Source organism: Mauremys mutica, chromosome 8 (genome assembly GCF_020497125.1).
Source record: "Mauremys mutica isolate MM-2020 ecotype Southern chromosome 8, ASM2049712v1, whole genome shotgun sequence".
In the NCBI taxonomy this organism is placed as follows: Eukaryota; Metazoa; Chordata; order Testudines; family Geoemydidae; genus Mauremys; species Mauremys mutica.
In genome coordinates, this window is record NC_059079.1 from 80857823 (window position 1) to 80873856 (window position 16034).

Below are 16034 nucleotides of genomic sequence, written 5' to 3' on the forward strand. Positions count from 1 at the left end.
CAAAAAGTATCCTGCTCCTGATGCAATTTGTTCCAAATACTTAGCCTGCTCCTGGCAAATCATCTATACATTTGTCATATAGGGCAGGGGTCCCCAACCTTTTTAGGTCCAGGGACCGGTTTCGTTTTCCGGACCCTCCGCAGGCGTGCCTGCGGGAGGTCCAGCTGAGCCGCGGGACGAGCGCTCCCTTCGCAGTCGTGCCTGCGGGAGGTCCGCTGCTCCCGGGGCTCAGCTGGAGCTTCCGCAGGCACGCCTGCGGGAGGTCCACCGGCTCCAGTGGAGCTTCCGCAGGCGTGCCTGCGGAAGCTGCAGCTGAGCCCCGGGAGCAGCGGACCTCCCGCAGGCACGACTGCGGAGGGAGCGCTCGTCCCGCGGCTCAGCTGGACCTCCCGCAGGCATGCCTGCGGAAGCTGCACTGGGTCGGTTCGCGGCCCGGTTTCTAAGAGGCCGCGGACCGGTACCGGGCCGCGGACCGGGGGTTGGGGACCCCTGATATAGGGTACAGAACATCCTGAATTACTTTCAAACACGTTGTGAACATTATTGGAAGCATGTTGTTATTCAGGTGAAAACAGATTTATGTTTTTAGTTCCTTTATAGCTCTGTGCATCATTCCAAGGAAAGCATCAGGGGAAATGTAACTCTAAAAAGGATCATTGAAATGAATCAAATACAGCCGCAAATTTTCTCTGCTTAGTCTTCCATTTCCACTGTATTTTAAATCAAAGATACCAAAACAGAGAACTAAGCAAAACAAAAAAATCAGACTCAACAGTATGAAGAATGGGGCATTAAAGGGTTCATAAAATGCTAATGTTACCATCCTGCCTGAAAACAAACTATATCCTTCTATAAGACCACACTCAAACTTCAGATTTTTGTTGCTACTAGGGGCATATTAATTTATAATTTATGCAGAGTAGGATATATCTTAGTAAAACCCTCTCTTCCTGATTTTCTTGCAAGTATCTTATGTTTATTCACAGCTGTGAGTCTCTGTGGATGATAAAGAGTCACTGACATTTACATGACTGCAAAGCCTTCAACCTATAGTCAGTTGTTTCTGCTGTCTAGATAACTCATTGTAAAAACTCAGATACCAAAATATCTATTTTTTAATTGAGACACACAATGTAAGTAAGACATTATCTTATTAGACCAATGCCGGTTGTTGGATGGTACAAGCTTTTGAGTTAGAGAGCTCTTTCTCAGGTCTGGGGAAGGAAATCAGAGTGTCTGGGCTAACTATGAGTTGGGACAGATTGTTTAATTAATATGCTTGAGTCACCACCTTAAGGATCTCTGGCTTGCATTTTCCTAAGGGTTAGGTATTCTATTCCCATTGAAATTCAAAAGGAATTGGGGGCCTACCTCCTATAGCATCGTTGGAAAATCCCAGCATCTGGGTTTTAGCTATTTAACCAGCTACCTTCTTTAAAGGTATACAAACCATGTGCCTTCCTCAAAACTTGTCAACCTTGGGCTTCAAAATAATTAAACAAACTGTCCAACTTTGCTCTGCCAGTTAAGAAGGAATAGATATGTAATGGGTAAAGAATAAATAATCTAAATATATTACCACTCCAATGTCAATAAACAAGACATATTGTTGTTTCTGAAGTACCAACCTGCAACAAAATGGTAGTTTTATACTGGCTTTTCATAAGGTTGTTGATGGATTCAAAGAGTCTCCTCATAGATTCCTCAAATTCTGTTTGTTCTTTTCCTTCATATAACCTGTATAATGACAAATTCATGTTATAGCTTTAGCAGCAGAAACTGCCATACTCATAACTGTTCCCGATCCAATGTTAATTGAAAATTAAAATACATAGAAGGTGACACAATAATAGGTACACAGATATTTCACCCATTGTATGTACCCAATGTCCATTGTTCCGAGGAGAGTTTTTCAGCTTTACACAACATAACAAAGTTTTCTAATTTTTTCTTGTAAAAGGCTTAGGGAATAAAACTTCTGGTGATCAAGACATGTATAACCTCACCTGACTAGTGGGTTTGGGAACAAACAATTATAATTTTACTTTAAAAGTGACTAAAATGATAAGAAGTTTTGCAATATATTTTTCCTTTCAATTTATCTTTGATGGGAGAAAATTGTAGCATGTTGGAGGCTGCATTTTCAAGCATTAATACTGCACTGGTGAATTACTGCAGCTTCATCTTTTCAAGGTGCTATGTATCCTCCATACTGGTCCTCAATTAGGTTGGTGGCATTTAACACCATATGTAGCCTACACCTATATGTGATTTTTGTCACCGTTTGGTATCTTATAAGACCCACCTATATCACCAAATAGAAATGTGATCAAACAGTGCCAACTAATCAGAATTCAAGACCATTATTTATTAGCCACTGTTACACATTTTGAAGACCACAACTTGCTAGAAAACGTGTGTGAAAGTGTAGTGTGCTTTTCTTTTGAAGTTGTTTTTCCTGGTTAAGATTCTCTCTGACCAAACAGCTTCATTCCACAAAGGCTTCAGCACAGCCTGTTTAGTAGTAATAACCAAATATGTAAGTTTTAAATTGTTCAAATGCCCAGATATTTTGCCAAAGTTAATAATATTTATTCAGACTTCTTACAGATGGTCATCTTGAATCTATTTTGATCAATAGACCCTAATTTTGGCATGGGCTGAAAATTCTGCCCAAAATGTCCTTTCCCATGCATAATGATGCTTCTTTTTCCAGCTCCACTCAAACCCAGGGAACATGATGATATACAAAATCATTTACAAAAAGGCAACTGAACTCCTTGAGCCTCCACAAATGTTCAAGCAGGTTTTTCAACCTAGTTCTGACATTTTTTCCAGTAAACTGGGCCAGAGGGTGAAAAATGCATTAGCTATATCATGTTCTAGCTCAAGATAGATATAACTCTAGAACACAGATTTAGAACATGGATGTAACATAGTTTGGTTATGTCCATGCTGGCCTACAAGGCCATTTTAGAACCTGTTTTGTCCCAACCAAATCTAAATCATGGGGGTTAAACATGACTGAAAGGCCCGTCTAGAAGGTACTGTAGTTTCAGCTAAATTTCCAATCAGCACCAATTTTATAGACTGTAAAACCAGTATACCCAACCTTCATAGTAACCAACTCACTATCTAAAAAAACCAAACTAGTAGTAGTATTGGGACAATACAGTAACCACTAGGTAAAGCTGCGTAAGACTGTTTTCAGTCACTCATAACTTAAATCCAAAAAAATTCAACTGTGGAACTGAAATTCTCCAGATTTGATTTCTGTCCAAAACTGGCTTTTTTGTGAAATTTGGTCAAACGCCAGTCAGTAATGATTTTCTATAAAAGCTAAACTTTCTCTTCACAAATAGATTAAGTGAAAAACAACAAATTAAGGGATTAAGTCCCTACCCTAAACAGCACACAGCCTCAAAAAGATAAAACAAGCAAATTTACACAAATAAGATTACCAGGAAATGAAATCAACAGATAACAGTGCAAGCAGTATCTTTTTTTAAATGAAATTTCTAGAGAGGTATTTGATCATTTAAATCTCATGGAAGAAATGTGAGCATAAAAAAAACCTAGCCATTACCCCTTCCAAAAAACAGCTGTGTGCTGAATAGCTTACTTTCCCTTACATTGATAAGAAGATGATCAGGATTTAGCTGCTGCCCATCATCAGTGGAAGAAATCATGTTTCACCAGTGCTGATGCCATTTAAATCAACAGCCAAACTTCCACTAACTTTCATTTCCATAGAAATCTTCCATTTTCAAATAAATTTTAAAACAGATTATGATGTAATAACACGGCCGGCTCCAGGCTTTTTGCCACCCCAAGCAGCGGAGGGAGAGCCGCGATCGGCGGCAGCTCCACCGCGCTGCTTTCTTCTTCGGCGGCATTTCCGCAGCAGGTCCTTCCCTCCGAGAGGGACCGAGGGACCCATCGCCGAAGAGCCCAACCTGCCGCCCCTTCCCCTTGGCTGCCCCAAGCACCTGCTTGCTGTGTAATAAATCTAAATAGAATTGTTCAATAATGTTATAAGACAATGTGCATCTGAAGTGTACTTCCACTTTTCACAAATTCATGTTCTGGTGACAACAGACAGCCATTAATTCTCATATCTAGGGAAAATGGATTTGGAACTCTGATCCAAAACCAGAGACTTCTATTACTTTTTCTACAAGAATTCTTGCATAGTTGACAGTAGCTCTGGGTCACTTCCTCTGTGGACCAGCAAGTAGAGGACAACATCTCATCTAGAGCTTGATGAAAATGTTATACTAAAACTTTTTTTTAGGGAAAAAAAATGTAGACACGAAAACATTTCACAATTTATTGTCAATGTCACCACGTTTTCAGCCAAAAAACAACTTAAAAAATCAAAATGTTTCATTTTGATATTTTCAAAACAGTTTCTATTATCCAGTCCATTTTGAATCTTTTGAAGTTTCCTTTTATTTTTAAAAAATTTTAAATGTTAAAAAATGTTCAACATCTAAATGAAACATTTAGTTTAATGGCTAACAGACCATTTCATTTGACAAGAAATGCATTTTTTACCATTTTGATCCACCAAAAATCTAAAAAAAAAATAATAATTCAGTTTGGCCCAAAAGGATTTTCATTATTATTTTGTTTTTAAGAATCTGTTATTCACTCAGCTCTAATCCCATCTTCACAATGGTTTACTCTTCTGGACTAGACTACTGCCCATTCAGCCCCAATGTACTGAATGTGGCCATTAATCTAGTCATATTTATGAGGCCTTGTGAGGTAGTTATTAAAGTATCTATATGCCATATTGAGAAAAATTGAGGGATAGTTAGGCCTGGATTTTCAAAGACATATAAAGAAGCTAGGCACCCAACTCTCAATGAGTTTCATTGAGTTTTAGGTGTTTAACCATTAGACTTCTTTAAAAATGCTAGCCTACATGACTTTCCTTCAGTCACAGTGGAGTCAATCAGGAAATCCAGACAACAGTACCATACCTGTGTGTATATGAACAAGCCCAAAAACATAACTGAGGTTGCTATTGGCAGTCTTGAAGTGCCTCACGAGTTAAAGCATTACATCCTTTAGGAAGGTGAAATAATCAGCAGATCATAATTGTGAAGCTTATATTTTCGCAGTCAATATTCTGCTATCCATGCAAGTAATAATGCTGCTTACATGTATTATATTAAAAGCACTGGTAGTAAAGCACAAACAGTTTTAACAGCCCCCCGTATGGTGTATTTAATAACATAATGCAGCCTTTTACGTATGAGTAAAAAACATTTTAAATTAAAGTATAGAGTTCAAGATCTAAGGCGAATTCTGCTAAGCTAGCTGCAGGAAATCTAAAGGCAAGAAGTTCAGTCTTACAACAAATCGCACTGGTAGCAGAAATGGATTCTTCAAGGTAAAAAAATATTTGCAATAATCACAGCATGGGCAGCATAGCCACTTCAACGGAGATTGAGCAGCAATAAGAACATCTATGTACAAAAAATTGTTTGTTAGGAAAGCCTGCAGCAACTTCCACTTATGATCATCTAAGTGTTAGCCATATTGTATAGCAAGGGGTGAGATTTTGCTAGATAACAAGAGAATAGTTTGTATTTAGTTATTGGCACCAGACTAGTTTAACCCATTTGTTTCTGGAAACCATCTTCTCTCTATGCAGCTGTCTTCAGCGAACAACATTCAGTGAAATCACAGGAATGACCTGGAAGCTAAGCTAGACCACTTAAGAGTTGCTGTTTTTCAGGCTGTTCAGGCCATTTTTATTTGTACATTCAATATATTGTTCTCTCTTTAACCCAGGAGTTTTGACCATCACCCCCATGATTTGCCCTAATGCTGTCATCCTGGCAATGAGCAGCCAAGGTTATGTCTCAAATTTCAATCACTGTAAAATTATCTAAAATGCTCCTAAATAAACTGCCCATCAGCTAGCTTTTTGAATAGTTCTGTATTCGGAGAGGTCACTAAGCCAGATAAGTTCTCTCAAGGCACTTTACAAATATGGGTGAAGTAAGGTTCACAGCACAACTGATTAAAAAGGCAAATGCAGGAAGTGTGATTAAAATCTTAATATTTACCATCCAAAGTAAACATTATCACAGCCCTTTCAGTATTCCCTGTTATAATTACGTCGTAATTACATCGTAATTTGACGTAGTTCCCTATACTGACAGTTGTCAAATACTAAATGCATATTTACACTGCAGATTAATTATCCAAACATCTCTTTTCTCAAAACACCCATGTCCAACATTAGCTGAGATATTAAACTCCTTCAGATAACAGAGTTAAGGATAATGGAAGTTGCTCATGAGGAGGAATACATATATATGTAACCCCCAAAGAGATTACATAGATTCCTGGAGCTTTGTCTGCTGACAGCTCAGGGAGGAGGAGCCAAGGCAAACTCAGAGTCTGCCCAGCAACCAATAGGGAGTGGAGATGCCCCTTCCAGGGGGTGGAGGAGAGGGGAGAAGCCATTTTGAGGAGAGGCTGGAGCCAGCCAGGGTAAAGGCCAAACTGGCTTTGTGGGGAGCTGGTGAGTCCCAGGCCTGCAAGCAGGGTTCCCCCTGAGAACTGGCCTCTAGGGACCTGACACCAGATTCCCCAGCTGGGTTTTCCTTCCTCACGGATGATTCCCAATTGTTACGTTTGCTGAAAAATTTCCCCAGCCAGGCTGGGTTCGCCTCCAGCTCCCCTGGTGAGTCCCCACATGGTCAGCGCTGCTAGTCCAGGGCTGATTCCTGCCTGAGGAGGATCCCTGCCAGCGGACAGCAGCCCCTGGAATCGTCCAGTGTCATCCTCAACCCTGAAGATCATTTGTGGAGTTCGTGAGTGCCTTGTCTTTAGTTAGTTAGTCAGGGAATTTGTTTTGGGGACCCCCTACTCCCTGAACTGTGTCCTCAAGCCAGGGAGTGAGGGTTTGAGGATTTTATAATCTACCGCTTATTACACCTGTGGAGGAATTCACCACCTTCTCCCACTTGTGGGTCTTTTGGGCTGTACTGAACCCAGTCAGCCATACTGCTAAACCTCTGCAGAGAATTGTATAGGTCATCAAGGGCCCCAGCAAGGTATGCGTACCAACAGAACACTAGTTTTACATTTGTTACATCCAGACACGGGTATTTTAAGTGTGGGCACCGGTGACCCTAAACATAGTGTTTCCCCTGTTATGTTGTATTTGTTGCCTGTTTAATATAATTGTTGTGTTGAATATATTTTTATGTGTTGTGTTATCTCTTGGAAGTCTCCAACTATCTGGCAAATAAGTGGGGATTCCTCTGTAGTTAGGATTTTCCACCCAAGCTGCCCTGGTGACCCTGCCAGGAAGGAGCGAGGGGGGTGGAGGCACCGCCAACTAATTTCATAACCAAAAAAAAGAAAAAAGATTCACCCTGCTGAGTGGGTGGCTGTGGGAACTTGGCAGATTGGGTATGTGAGAAGCTGAGTTGTTTAGGCTTCAAGGACGCTGGCCTTGGGCTGGTTCTCATCTGCCAAGTAGGCAGTAAACAGGATAATAAATCAGAAAGTTGTACAGGATGATAATTATCCTATGAAGTTGTAGCTGTGCCTGTGTGTATCTTATTAACCAATTAGCAATTGCTTGATTGCCTGCCATAATTGTATATAAGAGCATGCTGGAGAGAAATAAATGACTTTGCTACCAATCACATTGATTGCTGGGTTCTGTCCGTGCCCGCCTGAGAGGCACCGAGACGCAACAGGTGGCGGGATCCAAAAGAACCCAGACCTGTCCATCAGAACATGTAAGCGGATTGCCATTAAAGGAGGTAATCAGGTGGAGAGGGGCGCTACATATTATATATATATATATATATATATATATATATATATATATACACACACGCACACACACACTAGTATTTTAATCTTTGTTCTTTACTAGGAAATCCCAATGGGAAAAAAAATCTGTACCAACTGAGAAATCAACATAAAGGACCAGAAACCAGTTTCCATCCCTGAACTAATGCTAGTTTTAAGAAAATTATTTGGTGCTGAAGTAGTACTAGTAAATGATGCACTCGACCAGACCAAAGACTTGGGTTTGTCACATCTGGAAAATTAATGCACACCTGAGCACTGATGGCTATATTAAAGACCTTGTGAAATTCTCATTAAAGGGTATTAAACCTGGCATTGTTGTTAGATTCACACTTCTCAATTGCAGTCTAACATTTTGCAGTTTCAGATGGCTATCAGTGAATGTTTTCAGTTTTTATAACGAATTAATGTGAAGAGCACATCTGCTCCTTTCTTTCCCCCCAGGGGCTGTAATTCAGTGATAGGTGAAGTGATCCATGTACATCCGTCCCTCACCTACTCCACAGGCTTCTTGCAAAGTTTAGTTTTTGGGAAACATTTTAAGATTCCCAGGTGCTAGACATGCAAATTGTTGCAGTTACTATTCAACAGTTAAGCAAAATGGTTCAAGTCATTTTACGACAGGGTGAATAAAATACCATGCCTTTACATAGAGTGAGGCTGTGGAATTTTCCTGCACCAGAACTGATGCTGGGACCAAAGGAAGAACTCGAGGTAGACAGCTAGAAAGTAGCACAAGACAGACTGTAGAGACTATGTAAAGTTCTATACTGCTAGACTTCCTAGACACTACAGTGCTAATAAGCGATGGTCACATAAACATCACCCTATACCGTAAACCTACTGACCGCTATACTTACCTACATGCCTCCAGCTTTCATCCAGACCACATCACATGATCCATTGTCTGCAGCCAAGCTCTAAGATAGATCCGCAGTTGCTCCGATCCCTCAGACAGAGACAAACACCTACAGAATCTCTATCAAGCGTTCTTAAAATTGCAATACCCACCTGGTGAAGTGAAGAAACAGATTGACAGAGCCAGAAGGGTACCAAGAAGTCATCTACTACAAGACAGGCCCAACAAAGAAAGTAACAGAACGCCACTAGCCGTCACTTACAGCCCCCAACTAAAACCTCTCCAGCGCATCATCAAGGATCTACAACCTATCCTGAAGGACGATCCCTCACTCTCACAGACCTTGAGAGACAGGCCGGTCCTCGCTTATAGACAGCCCCCCAACCTAAAGCAAATACTCACCAGCAAATACACACTGCACAACAAAAACACCATCCCAGGAACCAAACCCTGCTACAAACCCCGGTGCCAACTCTGTCCACATATCTATTCAAGGGACACCATCATAGGACCTAACCACATCAGACACACCATCCAGGGCTCATTCACCTGCACATCTACCAATGTGATATATGCCATCATGTGCCAGCAATGCCCCTCTGCCATGTACATTGGCCAAATTGGACAGTCTCTACACAAAAGAGTGAATGGACACAAATCTGACATCAGGAATCATAACATTCAAAAACCAGTAGGAGAACACTTCAGTCTCTCTGATCACTCAATAACAGACCTCAAAGTGGCAATTCTTCAACCAAAAAAACTTCAAAAACAGACTCCAATGTGAAGCTACAGAACTGGAATTAATTTGCAAAATAGATACCATCAGATTAGGCTTGAATAAAGACTGGGAGTGGTTGGGTCATTACAAAACCTAAACTTAATTTCCTTAATACTAATTTCTCCCTACTGTTACTCGTCCTTGATAACTGTCTGTAATGGGCCACTCTCTTACCGCTTCAAAAGTTATTTTTCCTCCCCTGGTATCCTGTCGTTAATTGTTTTATCTCGTTAGACTGACCTAACACTTGGTAAAGCAACCCCCATCCTTTCATGTATTTATACCTGCTCCTGTATCTTTTACTTCATACATCTGATGAAGTGGGTTCTAGCCCATGAAAGCTTATGCCCAAATAAATTTGTTAGTTATTAAGGTACCACAAGGACTCCTTGGGTTTTTTTGCTGATAAAGACTAACATGGCTACCACTGAATACCGCACTGTGTGGAGAGATCCAGGGCAGCCAGCTATTTCGGGCCCCATAGAAAAAAACTGAAGTTTCTGTTTGCTTTACGTGGAGGAGTTCTTTATTTAATCTCTACTGGACTATGAAGTGACTGTCACAGACACCTGAACTAGGGACATGAACTGAAAAATGAGAGTAGGAAAGTGTTACTTATATATCCATTATATCTCTCTCTATATATATATATATATATACCTATTATCACAAACAAACCTAACAGTAGGGTGAAAACTGCCATACAATTTCTGCATGTAAGATCACAGCTTACTTTGTAGTCTGATAGGAGGTTACTTTTCAGCAAGATGGTGGTCATTAACCATATGCTCAGAAATGCCAAAGGTAACTGAAAACTTTTTATTTGTGAAGTTATTAGGGGAGCACCACCTAGTTAAAGTTCTCCAAACCGCACCATCAGCCACAGGCAATGGTCAGAGGCCCATCAATAACAGGCAATTGCTCTAATTATTCTTTTCTGTTTGGATACTTATAGGTGAATGTATATACCAGATTGCACCCACTGGAGATTTTTGGCTAATGTAGGTTTGCAAAGTGTCCTCACTGGAGTAGTTGACTGTCAGAAAATAGTCCCTCAATCACAAATACTTGGACAGGTGTCTCCTGTTACTAAGTACTCCAAGACTGGCCCCATATGGCAGTGCGCTTACAAAACTGTATTCCGTACTAGAGGGACAACACTGTATTTTCATGTGTACAATTTATATCACTTGACCTACATTACATTAACTTGTGTTCATAATTGAGGTTTGTATTGTATTGTTCCCTACAATAAAATTGAGGGTTTTTATAAAACATCAAAAATAAATTTCAGTTTATTAGCAGATGCCACCGAATATTTAAATTTTCTGAAGATTGCAATGAACAAAAATAAAAGCATCTGTTTTCCAGATGCATTTTGGCACCAGCACGAGACACTCCATCTAATTGGAGTTCTGCCACACCAAGACATTCTTATAACAGAGATCCTCCTCTTGTCTTGATGTTGGAGGTGATGACTGGAGTGACATCAAGTTCCTGCCTGCACTACTTTTGCTGCCAGAGGAAAAAGTCAGGCCATTCTGTTAACTGCAACATAAATGCACAAAACTGCAGAGTTCTACATAATTTGGACCACTGTGCTTAAGGCCACATCCAAAGTTTCTGGATAAAGAAGGTGTTGCAACAAGAGAATATTTCACTAAGAACTTGAGCAAAATTAAACTAAATTATGGAGTCATAAAGCCCCAATTAAACTCGGGATTACTTCCATTCAGTTGTCTGCAGCCAGCAACTGACTGAGTTGCACTCTTGGAATCTGGACAAGAGAAGCCAGAATTTACCATTGTGTATATTCATTAGTTTCAAGGGGTTATCAATGCAATGCTTAATCAATGCAACTCACAGGTTCCACTGACAGCTGAAACTGGGGAAAATCCCCAATATAGAACAAGCCTCTATTCTCCCAATAATATCTGTTAACATTTGGCAGTCAACTATCAGAACTGAAACTGTCTTAACTACTTCATTTCAGTCCATGCAGTTAAACAAATCAACACCACCTGCACAAAAGAGAGGAAAATCTGACAAAAAGAATTATTTCTTCTAAAATATGCAAATACAAAAATATGGACAGATTCAGTATCTGGTAGATGGAGACAAATCCTTAAACATCAGTTGATAGTTAAGCTTCAACAGGTCTTCAGAAATGTGTCAAAAAAGATTCTTCAGTTTCATCAAGACAAGGTAATGAATAATGAAGTGATCAAGGTACAGTAGGGAAATCTAAAGAAAGCAGGCAAGGAAATACCTCATGCATGGAAAAAAGGCTGGGGAATTTTAAAAGGGAAGACCAGACAAATCCCAAAATAGGAAATATTTAGGTGTACAGGTGCTGAACCTCTGAAAACTGAAAGGTAACAAATGAGTAGACCCTCCACGCCCTGGAATATAGAGGGATGATCAAATCACAAACAGATAGGAAAAGTGCACTCAATGAAAGTCAAACTACAGAAAATGGAATTATAATTAGAAACTATGAGAGCTATTTCTGCTATGTGTTATCAAGCAGTAATTATGACTGAAGAGAAAACCAAAAGTATCTTTAGTTAATGGAAAAGTATCACATTTCAGGCCAATAGCTCTCTGCTGAACCCAGAATGCCAATACATTTGTCAATAAGTCTACTCAAAGTCAACGTGTTAATTCCCAAAGAGATATATTTGGAGCCAAATTCAGTCTGCCTTTTAGGGATGCAATTTGTGCCTAAGAATATGACATCACAATTTTTTCCACGAACAATCAGGTACCATCAACTCCTCAGATTTATGGCCACAATTCAGTTGTGGGCTTTAAAAGCATTTAACAAAATGGGATCTGCCTTTTTGAAAACATGACCCCTTAGGAAGAGGAGAGCTATTAGGACAATCTGCTCATATGTTTCAGTAATTATTCTATTTACTGTATGTTACCCAAGAAAGTATTGAAAACAGACACAAGAAAGGAAAAAAACAAAAGAAAAGGAATAACAATTCTGCACTTAGTTAAGTCTTCCAGTTACTGTGATGATCCATTTCATACTCTTTAGATTTATCTAAGCTATTGAGTGTCTGAAGTCTGCACTCAGTGAATGAAAAAGGGCCAGCAGAATCACTGACGTGCATCAGAATCTGCTTCCCAACAGCTAAAGTCAAGTCACTGAAGAGAGAAAGACAGGATCAGCCTTTGGAGAAAGGGGGCAGAGATCTGTGATCATGATCAAGGTACTTTTTCTGTGAGATCAAATTTTTCAGGCACAACATCTCTAAATATGGAGCATCAAGTGGTGAGGTTGCTGCAAAAATGTGTCACAGTGATTGGTTGGCACAATCTCATCACTCCAGAAAGTTATGCTTTAAAAAACGGGTAGTGCTGAAGATCCTAACCTAACTGAATTCAATGAACAGAGCATCCATAAACCCTTGCAATTAAACCTCATAGTTAGTGATTCATTTTACACAACAGTTTCTGAATTCCTTGAAGAAAGCCAAGCACTAAAAATGGCCAAGTTGCAGAGATAATTTTTAAATCTCAAACATCGGAGTCTGGAGTTATTGACCTTTCAAGGACAAAGAATATCTTAACACAGAGCGAAAACTTTTCCTATTCTCTAGCATCACTCCAGTAATACAGGCAAAGTGGCAAAAATTGATCTGATTGTAGATGTCAGGACCAAGACCCTCGTATTGTACCTGGCAAAATGCTAAGAACAATTTGTTAGAAGAATGTACGATGCCAAATGCACTTAAAAAGAGAGAGAGAGAGAGAGAGAGAGATGCCTGCACAAGGGTTTCAACTAAACTACACAGCCAGAAAGTGTACTCCAATAGCATGGATTCAGAGGAGGGTTGGCTGGATGAATGATTAAGAGACAAGACGCTGGTGCTGAGCCTAATGGATAATACTGTTAATATGATAGCTGTATTAATACCTCTGTATGCAACTGTTATTTCAGCTCCCAAGACCTGGCTTCCTCAATGGGCTCACATTTCTTTAGTTGGCTTTGAGTTTAGGCTTCAAAACATGGTAATTCTCTACCAAAAACATAAAGCTGCACAGGCTTCCTGGAACTTTGCTCAGATTTGCCAAAGTATTTGCAAACTTTGGACAGCATGGCCTTCATTTTATCTTGATTCAGGTTTCAACAGGAAAATTTTGCAAAGCCCTAGCAATTAGATCTACATAAACCTGTTTTCAGCTTATTTTTCCCCCAACAAAAAGTTGCACTCTTGAAGCTCAAACTGTACTGTGTATAATGCCATTGAATTTACAAACACTACAACAGTCATCTGTATGATTGCTCCCTATGTACAAGCATGCACAGGTATGCTTTAAAGAGTTTCTTTCTAGTAAGTACTTAAATCCTTGTTTGTATACTTGATACTTTTCTGCTCTTTTAGACATAGTATACTATTTAACGACCTGACAGATCACTAGCGTCTCATGGTACTATTACTACTGTCTTAATTTTACATAACACACCATAGAATGAAGGATGACCTATCCATAACTGGAGTTCAAGATAAACTTTTGCATATTCACACCTTATGGGATGAAGGCGGTTGTGCTGCAAGCCACCAGAATCTTCTGGGAAGCAGTGTCCATTGGGTCCGCTCATCCCTCCCACTCCCATCCTCAGAAAATTGAAGGTATAAGGGGGGACTCCAATGCCATTCAGTTCCTTCTAGTAATTCAGCAATCCCAAACCTAAAACTCCCAAGAAATGAAAAAGGTGAGGGCATATTGTGAATATTCAGAGGCTTATTTTGAAGATCTCTGCCTACAGGTAAGTAAACATTTCTTCAAGTGGCCTCTGCATGTTCCCACTTACGGGAGTTTAGCCAGCAGTACAAACACCAGGAAGAGGGACTGAGGAGTTCTAACTGAATAAGGACAACACAACTGCCAAAATGAGCATCAGCTTTAGATGCTGAGTCAAGTATGAATCTGCAGTTACCACACTTCTTGCTATTCTTTAATTCATGATGACTAACAATTCCTGAAGGATTGTACCTCCATCAGCTCATCACAACTGTGAAACCTTTGGCCGACTTTTGGACTGTGACGAACTGCCTCCCCTGGTCGCACTCCCATATCTTCAAGGATGTGGAAACCTTGCAGATACGTCTTAGCATCATGAAGATATTGACAGTTCTCAGAACATGCAAAGTATGCATGCTCCTTGAGCATAAATGATTTAGGAAAGAGATGGGCTAATTGTCTGAAAGAAGCAGAAAATACTGATGCCTTTTTAGAGTTGTTAGGATGGAGATACAGACAGAGTAACCTCTTATTTAAAGATGTGTCTTATTAGGCTTGTATCTCATTAGTTCTCTCTAGGCTATCAAGAATGACATCTTCACAGAGAACAATTTGACTAGTGTTTAAACCAGGGGTTGGCAACCTTTCAGAAGTGGTGTGCCGAGTCTTCATTTATTCACTCTAATTTAAGGTTTCGCTTGCCAGTAATAATTTTAACGTTTTTAGAAGATCTCTTTCTAGAAGTCTATAATATATAACTAAAATGTTGTATGTAAAGTAAATAAGGTTTTTTTAAATGTTTAAGATGCTTAATTTAAAATTAAATTTAAATGCAGAGCCCTCCTGGACCAATGGTCAGGACCCGGGCAGCGTGAGTGCCACTGAAAATCAGCTCGCATGCCGCCTTTGGCATGCGGGCTATAGGTTGCCTACCCCTGGTTTAAACACAAGTCTACAGCTTTGTAAGGACAATTCCTTAGTTCATGCTAACAGGTAATACCTCTCTGGTGAGCTAAATGAACCTATTTTTCCATAGTATTCACAGTACATCCCAAGTATTGAAATAGATAATTCAATTTCCTTTTCTGCAGCTATCATAGCAAAATAATGACCTCAAAGAGCTCTAGCTGTTCATGGAGTAAACCTCTCATTAATAAGGTTATTGCAGAGTAAGGGAAGACTGTCAACCTGTGTATCAGAGATTGAAACAGGGATAACATCCAAACATTTTTGTGCAGAAGTCAAGTTTTTCACTATATCAAAGGCAAGACTAAACTGACAGTCTAATGAGGACATTTTCGGATCCACCAACTTAGGAGCTATTCAGATGGGGAATTTTTCAGTTCAAAGTTGGTTTGACTGACCAAAGACTTCTGATTTCCAGCAGTACCTTTTAGACCTTGCAGTAAGACTCAAAGAGCCCCAGCAATCCAGAGTAAAGCTGTCAGCCAGAGAAACTTCAGACTTGGAGGTGGGGGGGGGAAGAATTGAACTTCAACTCAAAGGCATGAGATCCAGTAGTTTGGAAAACAGGATTTATGGGTATCATCATATCCAGAGTATGGAATGACAGAACTGCAGTCTCCAACTAATGACAGCAACTTGGTACCAACTTGACCAACATTCAAAGGCCCTCCCAATTAAATGGAGTTACAGGTCACACATAGAGCAATTCCTGCTCTGGGTGCAGGAGAAGTAGTAGGATATTCACGTTGGGTCTTGCTTGTCCTTGGATGAGAACCATACACAAGCACAAGTAAAGGTGCTGGAATAATTTGCATAGTG

The 16034-nt window shown here is 40.0% G+C and overlaps 1 protein-coding gene across 3 annotated transcripts in view; it reads right to left on the reverse strand.

The window, feature by feature from the left end:
• DOCK2 (dedicator of cytokinesis 2) overlaps positions 1 to 16034 on the reverse strand; it is a 518836-nt gene that overhangs the window by 387994 nt on the left and 114808 nt on the right. For all 3 annotated transcript variants that reach the window (XM_045027214.1, XM_045027215.1, XM_045027217.1), the window contains one exon: positions 1629 to 1737. In XM_045027214.1, coding sequence (XP_044883149.1) covers positions 1629 to 1737 — 109 coding nt within the window. The remainder of the gene's footprint in view (positions 1 to 1628; positions 1738 to 16034) is intronic.